Genomic DNA, 12,986 nt, shown 5'->3' with positions numbered 1-12,986 from the left:
TTTGCTGCTGAGAGAAATCAGGGATTCTAGACAATATTTCAGGATCTAAAGCTCCAATCCAGCATATAGGACTCCTCACATGAGTAAAGTTATGCACGTTCTTAATCCTTTGCTGAAGTAGGGCCCAAGAGCATATACTTTATCAGTCAGAGAACAGCTGGACATTGGACAAAGAATTCTCACAGAGGCCAGTAGCTCACCTGTAGTGATGTTACGGTAGACAGATCTTTAAGTTTCCCTTCTTCATCTTTTAAGTTGTATCCCTCTGGTCTCTTATCTCGTTCAGTAACTTTCCATAATTTGATAGTTTTATCTTTTAAAAAAAGAAACCAGAGTTTCTATTAGCCAGGAGACTTCGAACTCTGTTATTCACCTTTAAGATAATAAACACTACCGAAACAGAGCACTCACCTAAACTCAATTTTGCAACTCAGACCCACTTTTCTAACTGCAAAACTGCTGACTCATGAAGGGTTTACTGAATCTACAAGAGACTCAGCCAGTTCTTGCCTGCTAACAAAATTAGCAGAAACTGCTCTCAGACCCTGCTCCGCACTTAATAGGGGGAGTGGACCAAAACTGCTCACTGTAGAAGGCACGCCCTTGAGAACCTATGTCCCTCCCCCATGAAAGATGCACAGCCGTGCAGTTCGGTCCAGTTTGCTGGGATATTCAGAAGCAACGCCATAGGAGTATTCGGTGGATGGGTTGTCTAGCTGATGAACAGCCTGTTGCAAGAATAGGCAAAAACTTATTATCTTTACCTCACAGGCTCATGCAGAGAAAAGACCAGGGAAGGACGGCGGCTATATTTAGGAGTTCCTCATCTCCAAGAGAGAGGCATGGACAGAAGAGCAGCAGCAGGGAGATACAGAGAGAGAAATTCTAAAGGAGAGGTATCACACTGGGATGGGTATGAGGCAGAGGAGTGGGGAGGAAAAAGGACACTAATGTTCTGGGAGTTGATAACCATTTCAAACCCTTCCTCTGAACGCACTGGCTGGGTGTGCATGACTTTTATGCTGCTCTCTAGTGGCTGGCTCCTACAGAGGCTATGGGACCTACCACTAATGTCAGCTGAGGAACAATCCCTTCAGTTCAAGTGGTAGAGGCCTGTACATTTTTTTTTTTTTTTTTGAAGCTGAGGGATCAGGGCTCTATGTGTGTGATCTAATAGTAATAGTGTCTGTTGCAGTGCCCAAATTCATTGCACCCCTACATGCTGGCATGACAAAATTTGCCAGGACCAGTATGGCAGCATTAAAAAGAGGCAAAATAAATAATAACAGGACAGACTTTAAAGGCCACTGCCCACTCATGTAGACTGCAGCTTTGTTCCACACAGTCCCTAAAAAGAATACAATCTGATAGGAGAAAAAGTGGTCACATTTCATTTCTGTAGTGTGTTTAACTTTGACATTCTTTTGCTTTAAAATCAATTAACCTACCTCTCGCAGAAAAGAAAACGAACTGCATTATAGCTATGATGTAGCTTATGTAGAAGTTTTTATTCACCCACTAACCCTCATGCAACAAAAATCCTAACATTGAACAGTTACAGTCTATGACTTTAGTTATACCAACCTACATTTGAGCAGCTGTACCTAGCTAACATTAAATATATGTTACAATTACACCACTTTGTGTTTCCTTTTGGCAAGTTAAGTTTTCTTTGTGACTTGTAGTCAGATGTATTATGAAGTGTGTACAGTTCAATTAAAATTCCTGTCTAACTACCATGCTATTCATAAGTTTTTAAAAATGTAATGATGCAATCAATCCAACTTTCACTTTTCACTATTAAAGCCAATGCACACCATAAGAAGAAACATTAGATGCATCTCTTTCATGGTAGGATTTGACCTCTATTGATTAGCACATCAATTTTTGCAGGAAAACTTGCTTGTTTAATGGTTAAATGAATCATATTTGCTGACTGTCTTCTCTGCATGTATGCCCTCTGGACTCACAACATCCTTAAATATTCAAAGTGTCAACATGCTTTGAAAAGGGACTATAGAAATGCACTGTGAGGTTCCATATTCATTCAGTCTCAGGGGTGTTGTGAAGTTTAAATTAATTAGTGTCTGGAAACCAATTTGAAATCCTCAGATGAAAGGCTTTGTATAGGCCAAATTCTGAGCTATTTGATGTAATTCAGTCAGAAACTGGCCCCTGTAGTGCGAAGAATTATCAATGAATCACAGTGATTTGTTATTATAACATTTAATTAGCTCAGTTTACAAGTCAAACTTTAATTTTGCTGACTGCAAGCACTGCTAGCCCATACTGGGACTGAAAGTCCCAGCGGGGTCCTTCTGTCTCCATTAATAAAGATGCTGCAGTCAGAACTTAGCTGACAAATTTTGCTGGTGATGTGTGAACTGGAAAGAATCCAACTCCCTCTCCCATAGCTGTGTAGCCCCTGCACGGTTTGCTGTACTGAAAACTGGTTTCTCTTAGAAGCAAATATGATGTGAAGACAGGTGGGCCCAAATTCAGACCTCAGATCCATGGGTGTGTCTTCCATTTAATTCAGTGGGAGCTACACATCTGTATCTATGGGTAGAATTTGCTCTTTGGGAGAAGATCTGCTGCATAATTAGATGCTATTTTTACACACTCACTTTACTGACCACAATCGTGCTTTAGATTCTAAAACATAATTTTCTAGATCTGCCTTATTCTAATTTTGCATCCAAGTACTGGATTCAGAAAAAAATGTCTGAACAATAACCAATTGCTGTTGATCTAAAGTATTTACATGTCCCCCACTTCTGAAGTTCCTGAACACCTCAGAATGTATCTTCACAACACTTCTATAAGGTAGGGAATTACATGGTCAAAGTCACACAGGAATGGTAGAGCAGGGAACTGAAGCCAGGTCTCCTGAATTCTAGGCTGCTGCCCTACCCACTAAACCATCCTTCTACATATACCACGGGCTCAGTCGTCAGTGGCGCCAGTGCCAAGCAATGAGAAACTGCCCTAAAGGGACAGCGAAGGAGTCCCCCAACACAGAGGAATCTTTGAGTGTCCAAAGCCAGCATGTTCAGATCTATGCCACCTGTATTCTCCCCACTCTCCTCTGCACAGAAGGCATGTCAGGGTTGCGCCAGAGCTAGGAAGGGGCAGAGCAGATTTTGCCGAATCTTTGGCTGGCTGGCTGGCTGGCTGCAACCAGGGTAACTTAGGGCAGCCCTGAGACAGCTCATTTCAAACCCACCAGCAAGCCTATGATCAGGGAAGCAGGAAGGTGCCTTAGAGTGTGTGCTAAGTTTAAACTCGATAGAGCCGAGGACTGAGCCCCATGTATTTCCAGAGGTTTCTAAAAGCATACTTTAGAATGGAAGTAACAGGGTTTGCTTTCCAAAACAGAAAATCAACTTCTGCCTATATTAAAATAGGATTCTTTTGTTAAACTTGTTTGAATCAGGGAAGATATTTGAGACTAGGGAGATGTACAGAAATGAACTCTCAAATGCCATGTTTCTTTTGTGAATGATAAATTTAGCCCTCACTGTAGCTAGCTTTTAAAAATCTGCTTCATGTCAGCTTGCCAAGAGGAAAACAGATAGTAAAACCATTCCACATGCATAAGGAGGTGTGACACATGTAGGGTGACCAGATGTCCTGATATAATCAGGACCATCCCGATATTAGGGACTTTGTCTTATATACACAATTATACCTCCCTGCAAAAAAAAAAAAGGGTCCCAATTCTTCACACTTGCTATCTGGTCACACTAGGTATATTCTGCTTCTGGATGCATCAATGCAGCTCTCATTGACCCTTAATAATTAATATAATACCAAGAATTGTGTATTATGTCAGAGCGCCCCAAAAAAGCTTATGTATTAAAAACCCAGTTCCAAGGCAAGAAGGCTGAGAAACACTGAACAATATTAGACATTAATGTTCTAATCTGTGAATATTGTTTTATTGTTGTAAACCTTGACTAGAAGTAATGACCTTGCCTTAAAGAGCAGTTCTGTTCTGAAAAGCAATTGTCTAAGATGGCATTATGGTGTTCCATGTTTCTTATCTGTCAGTGATTTCTAAATTTGCTCAGTTTTACAAGTAAAACATTTTTACATCAGAGTGCTGTCAACTCAACCTGGCATCTGAGAATCAAGCTGGCTTTTACCCATGTCATACATCATCAACAGTAATTAAGGTCCTGGAAGTCAAATTATCTCCTCAGTGACACTTGTGCAACTGTATGCTTTCAAATTATTCCCACAGTGACACCTTTACAAACCCTTACTTAGCTCTTGTATGCCACTTTTCATCTGAAGATTTCTAAGTATTTTGCAAAGAAGGATCAGTATCACTAGCTCTCTATTGTGCATACCCAAGTGTAACTGTTTGGAACTTAGTAAACAATTCTGTTGATAATACATTAGAAGGAAATGTAATCCATCTCTCTCTCAGCTGAATTGGTTCTGAAGGGCTAACAGGAGTAAAAAGTATTAAAAGCCCTATTTTTTTTTTTTTTACTTAAGTCAGCAGATATAGTTCTGCATACACATACAAAGCATAATTATTGAGTAAGAAGGTCCCATTTTCACATAGTTGCTTTTCCAAACAGAACTTGCATATTACTAGCAAAAGTAGATGGCTCCCTAAGTGGAGCTGAACAAATGATTTTTCTGTTTGGTCACCGAAAAATTTCACCGTTCTCCATCCCTAAATGCCTCATGAACATTCAGATAGGAATCCTCGTCTGTGAATGTGAATAAAACTTACAAATAGTAAATATCAAAATCCATGTAACAATTTTTCTTAGTAGACTCTGAAACTGGAAACTATTGAAATGCAAATTTAATTTTAAATGAGATTGGGAAATAGTGGGCAAGTGAGACTAGCAGGGTTGGAATGGGCCAGAGCAGAATGTTGATACTTCTTGTACTGGTTCTTCTATCTTACCATTTGTTGACAGAAGGGAGTGGGCTGCATTTTGCTGTGGTAGCCACTTGATCTTGTTTATTTTTTCCTCTATCTCCAAACTCTTCAAATAATCAAATTCAGGCTCATGGCTCTGGAACGTGCTGTAAACATTGTACTCCCCCTGATTGTAAGGCTCATTTTTACTCTGTGAAGAACATGGAGAAACAAAAATGTGTCTGATGATGTCAGTATTTTATCTCCAGCTTCTGGGCTGAATGAGGTAAGCTAGTAGCCATCATAAATATAACAATCCTAGGAAATATTTTATTTTAAATTTAAAACATGCTGTTGACAGATTGCTTTACTATGACAAATAAAATAGTTTTTCATGGGCATTAAAATGATGTTTAATACCCAGACAAAAGCCTTTTTAAGATCATTAGGAATGCAAAAGAGGAATTACTTCAGTAAAAATCTTATTAAAATCTTGTGGTTATTAAAAAATTGCATGTGACAATCTGGGAATTCAGAATTTAATTTTCACAAGCAGCCTTAACTCTGACCATTCCCTGCATTCCTGGAAATGTTTAGCCACACCCCATAACTTATCTGCATTACATTTCTACATGCCCCAGGATAATATCCATACTCCTCATACTAATGTACGAACTACATTGTTCCAGAGAGGAGCTACAGACCCTCCTCCAATCCAGCCTTCTTTTATCAACCTGCTGTACACTCCTTACTTTTCATTGTTCATGTACAAACCAAAGAAAGACCTGTCCTCTCCCCTCGCAGGTCCCCATTACACGACAGTTACACTTTCACAGTCTATCTGCAACATAGAAGGTCTGATTCTCATGAACACTCTCTGACAGTGTAAAGGGACTCTAAAGTGGGTGTAAATAGGTGAGAATCAGGCCAAGATTCACCAGCCAGCTTTCACTATCTACCTAATAAGCCACCAAGGAAATCACAAATACAAATCTGTCCAAACCATTCTGTCTCTACAGAGTACACAGACTGCTATACCTGACTGATTCTCCCCCACAGTGTGCATCTGAGACTGAAGTATCCGTATATAACCAAGTCTTCTGGCTAACCCCCTCCACTGGCCAAATACTGGCTGAGATGACAGTGTACAGCATTCTCCAAAACAAAACCAGGCAGGGTATGACACTATTTATTCCATAGTTATGATACAAGGGAAGGTGAACAGAATTTGAAAAGGAAGAGCAAAAGATATGAGGGATGTTATAACATATAGCTTTGTGGTGTGGTTGCTACTAAATGCAGAGCTAAGCTTGTTTGTGGAACCTTAACTATGAATTTCAGACTAAACAAGAAACAAAAAACAAAAACAGCTTTTCCTTAACTTAGAAGTTCTGTGCTTCCAATTGTTGGCCTTGGATAGCAACTGGGAATAGCAGGGAAATTCTGAATTAAGACTCTTATCTTCTTTTATTCACCTAATTGAACCTAAATATTACAGGCTGAAAGGATAACACGCTTTCGAACAAGACTCTTTTCTGAGGCCCCTTTGTCACACAATCCCTATGGCAAAACACCTTGGGTGATGACATTCTGGCCCCACTGAAGTCAATGGAGGTTTGCCCTTGACTTCACAGGGCCAAGACTTCACCCTGTTTTCTCAGCCAAGATCCGTGATCTCCACAACAGAGCAATTAACGGAATGCTCCATGGAGTGACACTGACCTCCCACCCCTCTCAAAATAGGTAACATTCAGTTTTTGTTACTCTTGATAGCATTCAAAAAATCTATTAGATCTCAACAGTGTAAAAAAAGCTTTGTGAGCAATTACGGCAGGAAGCAGTAACAAACATACCTCAGGTTCCCTTTGGAATATAACAACCCGACCTCCCTTGTCCCCAGTAGCCAGTAGTTCTCCAGTGTGATTGAACTCAACTGTAGAAATAATATCAGCTAGAAGGAAAAAGTGAGAAAAGGCAAACCATTAGAAATGTCAAGGGCTCCATACAAAAACAGGAAATTAGGGACTCAAAAGATATACAGAGGAATGCAATAGCAAGCTACCCATTTAAAAGTTTGCCCTGCCATTAAAATCTGGCAACTGAAACAACTGTAGACTTCTAGAGGCGAGATCATGATTTAAGGCACTGCCTGCATTTTGAGAGTAGAGGGGTTATGCACCAAGAAGAGCAGAGGTAGCACAGAGAGTCTCTTGCTACAGACTCAGCTGTGTCACAAATTATATTCCTCACCCTCTATGAGGCGTTTAGCACTCCTGGAAGCATAGGAATTCCTCTGTCCTGATGTGCAAGGAGTGCAAATGCCTAGTCCCTCCACAGAGGCACAAATGCAAGACTGAGTCTCCTTATGTCCTTTACACACTGTGCACTACAAAACATGGTCTGTTCCAGGGCAGAGTTTTTGGCAGATCATTTCAACACCATAAACACATATCATGAGAAATTTTTAAAACACCAGTTTTAGTTTGTTTTTAAATATAGAACCCCAAGAATAATTTTTTGAGGAGATGTGAATGTCATCAAAACTGCAGGCCAGCCTATTTTACAAAACACTGTAGAGTTGAAATGAAAGGGGAGAAAAAGAGCTAGAAGGCAGGAAGAATAAATTATTTCACTCGCATGAAAATAAATGTTAGAATCATAATCTGCAGTTAATCCTCACTATTAGCATAATTTAAATTAAAATGTCCAGTGTGATGATAAATTAGGGATCCATCATATATACTGAGTTATAGTTAAACATATAGGATATTACCCACATAAACATGTTTCGGTTTACTATAATTATCAACCTTCAGTGATAAGGGACAGATTTTTAAGAAGTGCTTAGCACTCAACAGCTCCCATTTAGGCACTTAAAGGAGTAGTCAGATTTTCAAATCATCTCAGCATCCATCAGCTCACATTGAGAACAGTGGGAGTTAGTGGCAGCTGAGCCCTATTGAAAATCTGGACACCCTTTAGGTGCCTAACCAGGATATGTAACCAGCTCTTTTGAAAATCTGGCCCTAAACATAGTCACTAAAATTCAAAAGTATCTAAATGAGAAGTAGAAGTTCCATTTATTTGATGCACTTTATGAATTAAAAACATCTGTTCCCATTATTCTTTTACTAATCCTGCCCCAAATTTCTATTGCCAGTAGCTTTCCCTATGAACTATCAAAAAGCTAGGGGGAAGTATACAATTACTAATGTAAAAAGAAAACCTTGTCCTATTACTGAGAAACAGAAAGTTTATTTAAAAATAAACCCTTAAATATAGGATTTTTGAAAACAAGATATATGATAGGCTCTATTATGATTTTTCAGCTTGAGTGGGTGTATGTAGGTGTTAGTATTTCATAGACTTCAGGATGGGACCACAAGTGTGTCACTTATCTTCAGCTGTATAAAACGTGTGGCTACTCACTCATCCTGGGAGGAGTCGAAAGGGCAGGGAATTAATTGTATTCCGTTAATATGGGCATGTGTGTAGGAAAAATATCCTTAGGCCAAGAAATGCAGAACTCTAAGTGTACCTAGTGTGCTTCCTAAAACTATGGGCAAAATGTTGCCAATGCTGGAACATTTTCAATTTAAGAATCTGTCTGGGAAATCAAAGGGCTTAGCAGAATCCACTGCTTCTGTTGGACGCGTTATATCCTCTGCACAGTGCTGAAAGCGCGCCAGGCTGCAATAGGTTGTAGACCCAGGAAATAAAATATGTACAACTCAAGTTGTACATGAGTCAATAGTGTGCCCTTATGAGTCCACAGTGTGCCCTTGTTGCCAAGAAGGCTAACGGCATATTGGGCTGCATTAGTAGGAACATTGCCAGCAGTTCGAGGGAAGTGATTATTAGCCTCTATTCGGCACTGGTGAGGCCACATCTGGAGTCCTGCATCCAGTTTTGGACCTCCCACTACAGAAAGGATGTGGACAAATTGGAGACAGTCCAGCGGAAGGCAACGAAAATGATTAGGGGGCTGGAGCACATGACTTATGAGGAGAGGCTGAGAGAACTGGGCTTATTTAGTCTGCAGAAGAGAAGAGTGAGGGGGGATTTGATAGCAGCCTTCAACTACCTGAAGGGAGGGTTCCAAAGAGGATGGAACTAGGCTGTTCTCAGTGGCAGCAGATGGCAGAACAGGGAGCAATAGTCTCAAGTTGCAGTGGGGGAGGTCTAGGATGAATATTAGGAAAAACTATTTACCTAGGAGGGTGGTGAAGCACTGGAATGGGTTACCTAGGGAGGTAGTAGAATTTCCATCCTTAGAGGTTTTTAAGGTCAGGCTTGACAAAGCCCTGGCTGGGATGATTTAGTTGGGGTTGGTTCTGCTTTGAGCAGGGGGTTGGACTAGATGACCTCCTGAGCTCTCTTCCAACCCTAATCTTCTATGAGTGCTTTGGGAGCCCCAGACACTGCGGTAACATCCTAGGTGGACTCCTACACTGGAGAACTATTACTGCAGTGCACAGTGTGGCTAAGTGCCAGATTACTCCTTCAGAATATGTAAATGTTCCATGCTGGAAGAGTTGATTCACTCACATGTACCTGGGGTACCATGTTTGAAATGCAAAAAAACCCCGGCATCCACCCCACCCACGAGGCAAGCCCGCCACATCCCCAACCTCCAACCACAAAGCAACTCCACAGTGCCCCCCCCAATATCCACGTATAGTATCTAGAGAGATAACACATACAGATAAGATTGATAACATTACACATCTCCTCACTCTCACATGACTCAAACCCTCTCACACACGTGCGGTGCGCTTGCGTGTTGATGGGCAGACAGCTGCTGTATTTTCAACAGTTTTGATCTATTATCACTTAAACTGTGGAAGTAGGAACACTGCAACATTGTTAGCTGGACACGAACGTTTAACATTAGATATGCCAGTGTATTGTGATACTAATGCAAATTTTTAGATCCACGTAAAAAAAACTCCGACAGATTAAGTTAATTTTTTGGAAACTGACAAATCCATAAAAAAAACCCCGGCCAGGCTGGTCAAATACCAGCCAGGAGGTGACCCTACATGTACAGTGAGCTTTATACAATAGATGGTTCAGATAAACAGCCCCCCTGCATCCTTCTTCAAATACTTATCTTTCATATCACACCCGGCAGTGCCTAGCTTTCCTCTAACACACCAGGATCAGAGAGAATTCACCAAATAGTGAACAGCGACTGTGGCCTCAGGGCTGGCGCAACCCATTAGGCAACCTAGGCGGTCGCCTAGGGCACTACAATTTCGGGGGCGGCGATCGCGGTGGTATTTCGGCAGCGGGACCTTCCGCCGCCTCTGTGGGGGGGTGGCATTTCGGGGCGGGACCTTCCACCGCCTAGGGCGGCAGAAAAGCTGGCGGCACTACTGTGTGGCCTCAATAGCCAATGGGCAAATGCTGCTGACCAGACTGTAAACCCCAGCTCAGCTTTGTAAAATATATATGAACTGGCACATGAAGAAATATTTTGAAGCGGCAGAGCTGAATATCGTCACTTGATGGTATTTTGGTTCAAAATACTGTTGTTTTTAAATTAAATCTGCACAGAATAATCTAAACTAGAGATGAAAAGCCATATTTGGTCATCTACGCCATGCCTTGCCAAAGCAGGATTGTTTCAACCAATACTGCATATTATCTAGTGCTTTCTTCAGTCTAATTTTAAATGGTCATGTGAATGGGAACTCCTCCTGGGGAGACTATGCTGCAGCCTAATCCCCGTCAGAAGTTTTTCCTGATTCAGCCTAAAGTCTCCATTTCTTAAATTCATCCCAATACTGCTAGTTATATATGCCCCTTTGCCCCCCTCTAACTAATCCCTCTTCAACTTTGGTGTTTACATCCTTTCAAAACTTGTAGTCCATTCTGCTGTTACCCCACAGCTGCTGCTTAGCTATACATATTCAGTTCTTTCAATGTTTTTCTTAAATCAGTGCCAGACAGATCTCTCATTGCATTGCTCTTCTCTGTGCTCCCTCAGCTTCGTTAGTACCTTTCCAATATTCATGTAGGCAGAAATAATGGCAGTGTTCCAGGAGCAGTCTCACTAGATCAGTCGTGGGAATGACTATAACCTCAGCGTTCTATGACGGAGTCTCTGCACATGCAGATCAAAATCACATTGGCCTTTTATCCACACTCATAATTTACTGTCCAGTATCTCTCTCTAGGGCTGGTTTGGCTTCACAACTTTTCCGGTTTCTTGATTTAAGTAATACAGAAAAGACATAGGTCAAAATACTTAGTTTATGCACAATATTAATCTACACATCATGTACCTCCATAATATTTTGATTATTATATCTTAGATGAATATTGTTATCCCCATATCATACATTCTACGGGTCAAATCCTAAGGGCCTTATTCATTTTTATTTAGCTCTTACCTTTGTCAGACAAACTCCCCATAACTTTGACTAAAAACCTCAGGATATTTTCCATCTCTATGGTAACACAAACATTTTCAAATGTTAATTGTTCCTCAGAACATAAGGCAAATAAGGGACATTTCAGAATCACTTCACCCACTCTGAAAATGCAACCTCTTGGATGAATCGTGGCAGCCTTTTTAAGAGCAAACCCCAATATACTGCAACAGTTTAGGGAAGAGAATGGAAATAAATATTATATCCATTTGAAATTGCAGGGGAAATCTGGATGGTCAATTACTAGATTTGGAGTGGGCCAGAATACTGGAATTAACATCATTACTGCAGGTTTCAGAGTAGCAGCCGTGTTAGTCTGTATCCGCAAAAGGAACAGGAGTACTTGTTCAAGTACTCCTGATCCAAAAGACAGTACTTTCAGCATCACAGTGTCCCTAACGATTTTCTGAGGCATTGATTCAGTGCTGACTCAGAGGGCAAGAGTGTCATCTACTGAATCACCAACTTCATTTTCTGTAGCAGCAAGGAGCTCCTGGGATGTCTTTGATCCAAGTACTGACCTGGTGTAAACTTGGCTTGTGATATCTAATAAGATCATGCCACAACCGGTCATGGCTGCAGGCAATCCTCTTTCACACTGATATAGAAGTCCCTGAGTAAGCATAATTTGACAAATGTAACAAAGAAGCTCACTACGCAGATGGAGATACAAAACAGAGGGACATAAAAGTAGACAAGAGGCAGACCAGACAGAATATCACACAAGTTCTTGTATAAACTGAATGTCACCACAATGAAATGCATTATGGGAAATTTAGAGGTGCTCAGAAAATGGAAAACATTTTTTGCAAAAAGAAAAATGTGCTAATTGTTTTCTGTTTTTCACTAAAAGTTCAAAAGTTTCTGAGAAACTCTAGAAAAGATCATTTTAAAAACCAAATGTTTGAAGCTCAAGTGAATCTTAATTTTTTTTAAATAACTGAAGGGTCATTCTTTAACAATGGCAGAATTTTCCCCCTTGAAACTGTTGTGGCTGTGTACTCTAGTGGACAGGGAATACATGGGACCCAGGAGATCTGGACTGTGTTCCCACCTCACCACTGAGGAAGTCACTTCACCTCTCCATGCCTCTGTTTTCCCTCCAAATCTGTCAGTCTTGTGCTTTAGGAGTGTAAGCTCTTTGGAGCAGAGACTGTCTTTCATTGTGTTCGTACAGTGCATAACACAACAGGGCCCAATCTCAGTTGCGGACTCTAGGTGCTACTGTCATACAAATACCAGTAGCATTCTATGATCCTAAGTGTTTCAGGGATTGGTGAAACAGGATCATCAACCAACAAGAGGATGGAATCCACATTAAGTAAGAACCAATGCATCCACTCCCTTTGATGCGGTTGTATTCCTAACTAACATTGTGACTGGCTCCATTGCTAGCATGAGCAAATGTATTCATGGCAAAATCTAAACAGCCTAATTCAGTCCCATCCAGCATTTTTTCCTCATCCAAGGACAAGTGGTTTCTGGGTTTAAATGGTTGTTTTCTAAATGTAATGTGAAATCTGATATACTTGGCCTTAAATGCTGAACAGCACCCTGGAAAAGTCAGGCTGCTGCTGTGGAAAGATATGGAGAATACTGTGAACTCTAGCCTTTGCCAGGCCTATTCACCAGCACTGAGCAGGGCTTCTTCTTTCCCTGACAAT

General features: G+C 40.8%; 1 protein-coding gene across 5 annotated transcripts in view; it reads right to left on the bottom strand.

Annotated features, from left to right (window-relative positions):
- Positions 1 to 12,986, bottom strand: part of PPP2R2C (protein phosphatase 2 regulatory subunit Bgamma) — a 267,643-nt gene that overhangs the window by 70,473 nt on the left and 184,184 nt on the right. For all 5 annotated transcript variants that reach the window (XM_054030914.1, XM_054030917.1, XM_054030916.1 and 2 more), the window contains 3 exons: positions 6,739 to 6,836; positions 4,931 to 5,096; positions 201 to 313 (listed from right to left, as the gene is read on the bottom strand). In XM_054030914.1, the coding sequence (XP_053886889.1) occupies positions 201 to 313; positions 4,931 to 5,096; positions 6,739 to 6,836 (377 nt within the window). The remainder of the gene's footprint in view (positions 1 to 200; positions 314 to 4,930; positions 5,097 to 6,738; positions 6,837 to 12,986) is intronic.

Source organism: Malaclemys terrapin, chromosome 5 (assembly GCF_027887155.1).
Source record: "Malaclemys terrapin pileata isolate rMalTer1 chromosome 5, rMalTer1.hap1, whole genome shotgun sequence".
Taxonomy (NCBI): domain Eukaryota; kingdom Metazoa; phylum Chordata; order Testudines; family Emydidae; genus Malaclemys; species Malaclemys terrapin.
This window is presented reverse-complemented; position numbering and strand designations above follow the sequence as displayed.